The following is a 9,868-nucleotide window of genomic DNA, read 5'->3' as shown; positions in this document are numbered from 1 at the left end:
GGGAAGCTTGTTGTTAACGAACACGTTAAAGTGGGGTCATGGGGGTTAATGGAAGCTCTATTGCAGGCTTTTGAAGAGTAAATATTTCATTGATAATTTTTGCTTATTGAGGGAGTACTTAGTCCGGCAGAAACACAAGGTCACAAGTCTATTGGAGTGGTAGGACAAATATAAAGAACAATGTAAATGTTTTTTCTATTACATTTTTTACAAAGACAGACGTCCGAAAAAAAATATATGGCCTTTTGGACTTGATACATAGCGTATTAAAATAACTTTATACAAAGGTCAGTATGGGATTAGCTAATTTTGAAAAAAAATCCTTTTTAAAGTTCAGACTTTTGTTTAAGTCTGCACAGACTTAATATGAGGAACGATATATCTGAAGACGCAAAAAGTTTCGTCTCCAGATTAGAAATAGGATATATGTAGGAACTCTCTACATATTTGTGAAGTAAAGACCAACAGGGGTACGGCGGTTGTAACTAATACAAGAACAGATGATGGAGATGGCAGGACAAAATAGGAATGGGATTGTGTATGTCACGCTGGAGGTGAGGTAGAGAGATTGAATAAGAGGATGGACGATGAACAAGGTACGCAGGAGTATTTACTTACCAAATGTAAATGGATTTCAACTCAGGGTGAACTACATGTCATGGTTGGGAGGTGTAAATGTGGCGCAGGTGTGTGGGAGGTGTAAATGAGGAGGCAGGTGTGGAATGTGGTCAAGAGACATACGTGTCTGTGACTCTAATTCTTCGTGCAGTGTTTCTCGTCTCGTGCTGGAATATTACGATGTTTAGATAAATATGTGAGTGAGTGTGTGTGTTGCTGGCAACGATGGGTCAACCACTTGTCCCAGTCTGACCTCACTAGACGAGGTACTCCAGCGCCCTCGTCCTTCAGCTAAGGTAAGCAATACCTCGATGCTCAAGCGACACCTTCACCTCCGCTGATTATATATGTGGATTAAAATATGATTAATCTTGTGGTGTATGATAATTGTGACTTATATAAATGCTTCAAAGAGATCATAAATAATTAGTTTTCTTGCCATTTCAGGTAAGTTTTTAAAATTTCATCGTGGGACAGAAATGCATCATTTTTGAAGGTACGTGACAGTTCTCTTTTGTTTCCATTGTTGTCATATTATGATGTGGTAATTAATCACGACTTAAGACAAGTCGGATAACAAAGTTGCTTCATAAATAAAGGCAGGAGGTGTACCTTGGAGGAGGAGCGTCCGGTAGACGAGGTCATCAGAGAGACAATGTCTCTGGTCACTAGTATAGCTGACATTACCCGGCGGAAGGCGGGTCGCCAAGCGTTGGGTCCAGGAATCACAGTTGTAGGGGAAGACGAGGCGCTGAGTGAACGGTTCCTTGGGTACACTTCCGTGTACTGGGTGTGTGTGGGACACATTTGTGGGCTGAAATACGTCGAGGGAGTGTTGACAAGCTGCCTGGCGCACCAGAAGTGACCTAGTCGACCAGTTGTCGTGGCGGGTGGAGCCGGAGGTCCCGGTACACAGGTGTAGTGAAGGAAACACCAGCACAGAGATCTAGGTAAACTCCAGTTGACCGACCACCAGTTAATTTGTTTGGTTTGTCAGGTTTCTAAATTAGTGGCAAACAAGTGACTTTGTTATAAACTTCCAAATGTAAAGTAGCTGTAAACTTGTTCCCAGACACACATAATGTGGCACAATCGACAAATTCAGATAATTTTGTAACACAAAAGGATGGTAATTATGTTCACTGATGGAACCGTAGCAACTGTGAAGCACTTCAGAGTTACAGTGTCTACAGGGGACGAAAATGTTGCAAGATTCAAACTGATTTATGGTGGTTGTTGCAAGACTCTCGTCCTGCCACACTGGGCAGGACGAGTCTCCTACATAGGAGTAGGAGAATAGTGGCGGTGTTGAGGAGAGCAGAGGTGACTGTCACGTCTGGTGAGTGTAGTGACAGGTGAGGGTGTCGGCTGACTTGTATACATCAGTGAACAATGGAGAACACCGAGATAAAATCCGGGGCTTCGTTTCAGGGTTCGGTGAGGGACCTCGAACAGCGAGACTCGCGGGTGGAGTGAGTAAGACTGGACTTATAACAGGATGGAAAAAGAGGTAGAATTTGTTAAACCTTTAGATAGGATTATGAGAAAGAAGAACAGCTCTCCTGGATAGGAAGATAAATTGGAGGTTTTGATGTTAGCTCACGAGAGAGCCGATAAATCCTTCGAGATGCAACATAAGACGAGGAAATTCAGAGGATTCTAAGCTATAGGATAAGACAGTGGAGAACCACAGACAGCCAGGGGGGGGGGGGGGTGAGAATGAGAGTAGAGTCCCCACCAGTTTTGATTACCGGAGAAACCAAATTTGTTTCGTTTCTAAAATCGGGCGCAGCTGAGTTGATGTCTTAATAAACGGCGGACAACACTTGTGGTTTACTAAGAAAGTGAGAGAGATTTACTGATATTGTCATTGGAGAAATGTCTGAATTACAAGTGTTTAAAACACAGGGTGTTACGGGCACCGTCTCCCCCCCCCATCTCAAGCAACACCCAAATTTTACTGCTTAAATTCAATAAATGCGAATTTACACATATCTAATAAATATGAGAATCGTATATAATGAAACGGAAAAGGGAGGGGGCCTTAGTTACGATGTTTATCTTGAACAATATCGTCCAACTCTCACGCAACTTGTATTTGATAACAAAATACAGAGCAACAATTGTATGCAGTTTTGAGATAATCTGGTATCTCTCCCTGCTCTCCGGTGTTCTGTTATTCCTGTTGTTTCTCCACGTCTTTCACTCAATTTACTTTCTTACATGCCTGTTTGAGCCATGGATTCTTGGATTGCCTGGATGAACCACGGGTTGAATAGGGTGAAGCCAGGTGGATGGCGGAGAGGCGGATGAACTGCTGGAGGAGACAGTTGAAGGGAAGTTGTGTGGAGGAAATTTTAGGTAGAGGTGTAAGGGGGACTCTAGATGAAGGAGAGGGGAAAGGGGAAAGGGAGGAGGGGAAAGGGAGGAGAAAGGAAAAAAGGGGAGGAAGAAGGGAAGGGAGATACTGCTGTTGAATTATTTCATCCCCCTATTAGTTTGCTTGCAATCATAATGCTTGCAAGTATAAAAAGCATAAAAAAAATGCATTTTGAAATTGGAAGTGTCTGTGCCTTTAAATTTCCATAACTCCCAAATACTTTCAAAGATACAGGAATTAACCAACGACTTAGAATGAGAGTTGGAGCACAAGAAATACATTTTCGTCTTTGTCTTAGTCCCCCAGGATCTTTGTTTTTATTAATTTCATTCAGATTGGATGTACATTTACATAAAGACAAGGCAGGACAATGACTTCGAATGAGAGGGGGAGCCCATGAACTAGCATCTGTCTGTTGACTCTGTCGTCGAAAGTACATTTAACATTCAATTTAAATCAGTTGTATTCTTAGGAAATTATGACGGACGATACTAGAGGTGGATCCTAGAGCTGGGACCTGATTCACGAATCAGTTACGCAAGTACTTACGAACCTGTACATATTTCCTCAATCTTTCACGGCTTCGGTTACATTTATTGAACATTTTACTAGCATGAAAACTTTCCAATTCATTGTTGTTATTGTTATAAACAGCCTCCTGGTGCTTCGGAACTCATTAACTGTTTAATAATTGTAAACAAAGGCGCCAAAGATTGAGAAAAGATGTACAGGTTCGTAAGTGCATGCGTAATTGCTTCGTGAATCTGGCTCTTGACCTCTGACCTTGCCAGGCTCAAGACCCAGCCTTTTAGACCTGAAGCAGGAACGGAAGCTTTGCCCTTGACGCGAGACGGACCCAAAAAATAGTGAACCCAAATTCGGACTTTTGCCCGGGCTTCAGATAGACCCCAAAACACCCGAAGCTGCAAGCCTGCCTGTTGACCAGACTTTACATAGACCCTGAAATGGGGTGAAGCCAAATCTGGACTATTTCTGAAAACCAAAAAAATCTGGATTTGGCTTCATTTCCTCTATTCTTAACTTCTTAATCTGTTGTTGGTTGTATGAGCGAGATTGTGTTTTTATAAACAATGGCGACGGAAAGACTTATATTAATGGAGGTAAGAATGAACTAGTAACCCCTTTCATCTGCGGAAAAAAGAAAACAGGTGATGTATAAATAGTTCAGATATATCTGCCTTTGCGGAAAAGCCAACCCGTCCTCTTAAAAATAACGTCACTTTTGGCTGGTATGCGTACTGTGGCCAAATTTGGACGTAGTTTGAAATGAAATTGACTCACAAAAGTGACGTTCTGTTCCGTTTTCTATTTGAGTCGTCCGGCGTACGCGCAGAGGTTATAAAGGACAGTTTAAATTAACGTTTTTCATAACGTTTTGAAACTTTATGAGAATTTCCTGCCCACCTAACCTATCAGAGGACCCTTAACTTACTGTTGTTGAAAAAAAAATCCCAAATTTATTTTCATTTTTTTTTCATTTTCAAATTACGTCCAAATTCGGCCATACTGGCAAACGGCCAAAAGCGACGTTCTTTTGAAGAGGACAGGTTGTGCTTCTCCCCAGTTAATAATCACGTTTTGAAAATCTGCTGTTATGAATTTAAATTTTCCTCAGCTTCCGAAGGTGCTGAAGAGTATTTTATTGAAACTCGTGTTTCAACGACACGCATCAGGCTCCATAAAAATGAAAAATGCCCCTTCGACAGTTAATTATCCATCCTCATTCCCATATGTAGAAAAATATATAAAAGATTCGTGTTAGCATCATAGATTTAACCTTACATATTAAGTAACGTATCTATTAAGAAAGACTTTCAAACTGAATATCCTTGTATTGTACGCCTGTGTGCCCCCAGGCGGGACCAAAGAGCCAGAGCTCAACCCCCACAAACACTACTAGGTGAGTACTGAAGAGCCTGCGGAAATGGTATGATTGCCTTGTATGTTTCTGACTCGTGAAGGAGTTGTGGTCCCAGGTCTGAGACATTTGTCTCGCGTGATGCTAGGTCCCATGATACTCTGGGAGGAAGCTTTTCTCTCAGTGAATCCAGACACTTCCAAATATACTCACAGCTCGACACCGGATACACTCACCTCCAGACACAGATATACTCACTTCCAGACTCCAGATATACTTTGTCTACCTCTCTTTCCTTCTCCCTCTCCTCTCTCTCTCTCTCTCTCTCCTCTCTCCTTTCCTCTCTCCTTCCTCCCTCTCTCCCTCACTCTCCCTCCCTCTCTCTCCCCTCTCTCCCTCACTCTCCCTCTCCCCAACCACGCTCTTATTACCTGGCGTGTCGTCTTCTGGCTACACTTGAGGCATGTCATGGTCCGCTGATCGCCTTGTCAGCGCCCTCATGCATACACACTCCGGCCTCAGCCGGGGCCTCTACACCTCCTTATTCCCACCACTTCCCGCCTTTATACTGACGACGCTCCACTTTAAGCTCCTCGACTCCGGCCGTGTTGCAGCCGGAGAGTTTGTACCGACCTCCTCACGTGGAGGACGACGAGGGCGGAGAGTCAAGACGATCCTCCTTAGAGAAGCACACGGGGGCTTTTTACCTTGAGGAGTGACGTGGGGTTTAGACGAACGTCTTTGGCGTTGAGGGTGACGTGGGGTTTGGGCGAACGTCTTTGGCGTCGAGAGTGACGTGGGATTTGGACGAACGTCTTTGGCGTCGAGAGTGACGTGGGGTTTGGGCGAACGTCTTTGGCGTTGAGGGTGACGTGGGGTTTGGGCGAACGTCTTTGGCGTTGAGGGTGACGTGGGGTTTGGGCGAACGTCTTTGGCGTCGAGAGTGACGTGGGATTTGGACGAACGTCTTTGGCGTTGAGGGTGACGTGGGGTTTGGACGACCGTCTTTGGCGTCGAGAGTGACGTGTAGCTGGATGAACGTGATGTATATCTCATCATCTTCTCTATTTCTCATTAACATTCATCACTTTAGTGCGATTCCTCTGACTTTTAACGTAACAGTCAGAAATACAAGTCTCCTACGTAGAATATGTGGACTAAGGTTACTTGAATGATGATGGAGAATTACGGAGGCCACGCAGCGGACAGCACGCTGGACTTGTGATCCTGTGGTCCTGGGTTCGATCCCAGGCGCCGACGAGAAACAATGGGCAGAGTTTCTTTCACCCTATGCCCCTGTTACCTAGCAGTAAAATAGGTACCTTGGTGTTAGCCAGCTGTCACGGGCTGCTTCCTGGGGGTGGAGGCCTGGTCGAGGACCGGGCCGCGGGGACACTAAAGCCCCGAAATCATCTCAAGATAACCTTAAGATAACGCAGGGAAGCGTGACTTCATCTCCCTGACGTAGATGAAGATAGAAAGAGCACAACTTGCTTACGAAGAGAATGATGGAGAATGTGAACGTGTTTGAATTATCCTTACACAAAGACGGACGATAATGCTACATATGACATGGTTTGACAAGCCGCCGGCTTCCTGTCCTCATCGAGGCTGCTAGTATTAGTGGCTCTCAGGTAAATATATAGAAATCGTTAGTCATTTTACACTATCTTGAGGTTATCTTGAAATGATTTCGGGGCTTAGCGTCCCCGCGGCCCGGTCCTCGACCAGGCCTCCACCCCCAGGAAGAAGCCCGTAGCAGCTTTCTAATGTCCAGGTACCTATTTATTGCTAGATGAACAGGCGCATCAGGATGAAAGAAACTCTGCCCATATTTTTCCGCTTCCACCGGGGATTGAACCCGGAATCTTAGGACTACTAATCCCGAGCGCTGTCCACTCAGCTGGCAGGCCCCTACATACAGTAAATTACCCTGAAACGAAACTTTTAATCCTGAGTACCTTCTGCTGGCAGGAATGATTAGAGTTACGTTCACTGCAGAACTGAATATAGTGAAAAACACGCTTAATAATTCAGCTGTAAAAGCTAACTGTGTATAATCACGTAATTTAACATTATTCCAAATTAACCAGAGCTTAATTTTATGGTTAGTTGTATGAATGGGAGTTACTGTTAAAATAACTGAAGGAAATTATTTTAAAGTGGTATTTGATGATAGGCAATCATAGGATAGGATAGGATAGGATAGGTAAGTGGTATTTGATGATAGCAGTCTGTTCAACGAGGTCTCTCCAAGTTCGAGGAGTCACTTGCCAAGGAATCGGAGGCAAAGAGACAGAGAAGGAAAGCCGGTAACCAGGAAGACAGACCAGAATCGGACTTCGTTTGTGCTCGGTGTGGGATGGACTGCCACTCTCGGATTGGCCTCATCAGTCACACCAGACGCTGCACCAGGATTGACAACTAGGGCGCTACTCCATAGTCTCCCGAGACTGAAGGATGCCTACATGTACATGATAGGCTGTTAGATAGTTATATATAACTCGGTGTTGAACAACGTTAAAGAATATGTTATTTTGGAATATGTTTGGTGGTTGGAGGGATGTCTCGGAAGACATTAAATAATTTGCTGAATTCTTAATATAATTTTATTATCCAGAAAAGCTATAACAAATAAAATGTTCAGTTGATGTGATGCTTGAACAGAGCTCAGTGATGAGGAAAACCATCACCTTACATGAGAACATCAGCAGCAGCCGTGATGAGGACTCGAACCTTTGCTCTGGGTACTCCCAACCATACGCCTTAGACCACTAGGCCACGACATAGTAAAAAAAGATTGCAACCTGGGATCCTACTGAAACCGTGAGGGTTTCTGGACGACAGAACCAGATTGCATGGTGGGATTGTTTGATCCTCTGGTTCGGCGTCAGTGGAAGCCGCCTTAAGTGGTAATCAAAGCCTTGAAGGAGACGAGAGTGATCATCCATCTCTGTTGGTTCATGACTTCGTAAAGAGAATCGAGTGCTCTCATTGCGTCTCTAACGGTGCCAGGAGGCGCAGTGTGACCTCAAGGCCCGTCTGGCTCTGCACGATTTAGAAACGTTCCGTGGGCGAAGGATAAACGTTGATTCATTGATGAAGCAACGTTCTTTGTCCAGATTTTCCCGGGGGAAAGGAAAGGAGGTGATGGAGCAGCTCAGCCTTTTCTGTAAAGTTTCCAGCTTTTCTGTCAAGTCTCCAACTTTTCTGTCCAGTGTCCAGCATTTCTGTCCAGTGTCCAGCTTTTCTGTCAAGTTTCCAGCTTTTCTGTCAAGTCTCCAACTTTTCTGTCCAGTGTCCAGCATTTCTGTCCAGTGTCCAGCTTTTCTGTCCAGTGTCCAGCTTTTCCGTCCAGTCTGCTTCAACTCAGCAGTAGCTGACTGCTGATCCACGATACAGGAACACGACAAAAGTTATTTTACATGATGCGCATTTTGAGATCCTCTCGTCGCTGGACTTCGATGCCACGATACGAAAAAAGTATTTCAGGACAACTTCATGCTGAATCCTTTTACATACACGAACAGTCTGCTGGTGGCGGGAACAATAAGGACGTCAGTCCCACCTGGACCCCAGGAATAGACGACCAGTTGTGTTAAGTCAACAACATTTTTCTCCCAAAGCGCTGACACTTTCTGAGCGAGAGGTGGTTGTGTCATTTATCTTGTCAATGACCATTTACGGTCTGGGGTTTTCACTTCAATATTTTCATGGGTTTACTTTTGTTAGCCCAGCTAGGTGTTCCTGCCTAAATGAGGCTATCTATTGCGAAAAAGGCTCAATGTGGCTGTCAGGAATTATAGAGTGTTGCTGTCAGCCAATCAGGAAGGGTTTCACTTGATTGTAGAGGTAGATGAGTGGTTTAGCCTCTCAGGGTTTGTTTGCACAATCAATAATAACACCATCATTACCAACAATTATTCCACCACAATCACTACCGCTATCTAGGTCTACCACCATCAGTAACAACACAACATCATGGGCGCCAAGAACCCCAACAACCCATCTCCCTCCTGAGCCCCACAACCTCCCCCATAACACCACCACAACTCTTCCCACATAACTAGCAGTTGCGTGTGTGTGTGTGTGTGCGTGTACCTCAACGCCACGATTGATCAATTTGTTTCGTGCTTCGATCCCACTCGGCCCAACACGGCCGCGGTTTCCCACTCCCCCTCTGTGTCTCTTAACCACTGCCTCCTCCACTTCCAAAGGATAAACTCCATGAGAAAGAGAGAGAGAGAGAGAGAGAGAGAGAGAGAGAGAGAGAGAGAGAGAGAGAGAGAGAGAGAGAGAGAGAGAGAGAGAGAGAGAGAGAGAGACAGAGACAGAGACAGAGACAGAGACAGAGAAGAGAGAGAGAGAGAGAGAGAGAGAGAGAGAGAGAGAGAGAGAGAGAGAGACAGAGAGAGACAGAGACAGAGACAGAGACAGAGAGAGAGAGAGAGAGAGAGAGAGAGAGAGAGAGAGAGAGAGAGAGAGAGAGAGAGAGAGAGAGACAGAGAGAGAGAGAGAGAGAGAGAGAGACAGAGACAGAGACATGAATTTTATTGACACTCTCCAGCACCTGGAAACCATTTTCCCATGAAGGCAATCTCTGAGAACTCAACAAAATATCCGTAGCTCAGAGGCAGCCCGTTGACGAATTTCTGTGACTCGTCCATAAGGATCCGGACAGCTGGCTGCTGCCGGGGAGAATATAGTGCTTTCCTGAACGGCTTCCATCGTGGGGGCGGATGGCAAGACCTGTAGTGTTGCTAACTTGGATTGAAGAAAAACGAAGTTGAAGATTCTATTCACTTGGGCTCCAGGAGACTCGAACTGTGTACCCTGCGGGTGTGAGGCCGAAGCTCTCTCGACCGAGCTATTGAGTGGTCTTAATAGGGAAAGTTTCCAGAAGCAGCGTCCTGCTGCTAAACTGGAATGTTTCGACTTTACCTGACTACTTTATTTCTACGGAATTGTGGATGATGATTTATATGAGGTAG

The 9,868-nt window shown here is 44.9% G+C and overlaps 1 protein-coding gene across 1 annotated transcript; it reads right to left on the bottom strand.

Annotated features, from left to right (window-relative positions):
• Positions 1-5,408: 5,408 nt before the first annotated feature.
• Positions 5,409-5,936, bottom strand: LOC138371570 (uncharacterized). The gene has a single exon (XM_069336454.1). It carries the CDS (start codon positions 5,934-5,936, stop codon positions 5,409-5,411), a length of 528 nt encoding a protein of 175 aa, XP_069192555.1.
• Positions 5,937-9,868: the final 3,932 nt, after the last annotated feature.

The sequence above is a fragment of the Procambarus clarkii genome, chromosome 36 (genome assembly GCF_040958095.1).
Source record: "Procambarus clarkii isolate CNS0578487 chromosome 36, FALCON_Pclarkii_2.0, whole genome shotgun sequence".
NCBI classification, from domain to species: Eukaryota; Metazoa; Arthropoda; class Malacostraca; order Decapoda; family Cambaridae; genus Procambarus; species Procambarus clarkii.
The sequence above is the reverse complement of the archived record's forward strand: the minus strand, read 5'-3'. Positions and strand labels throughout refer to the sequence as shown.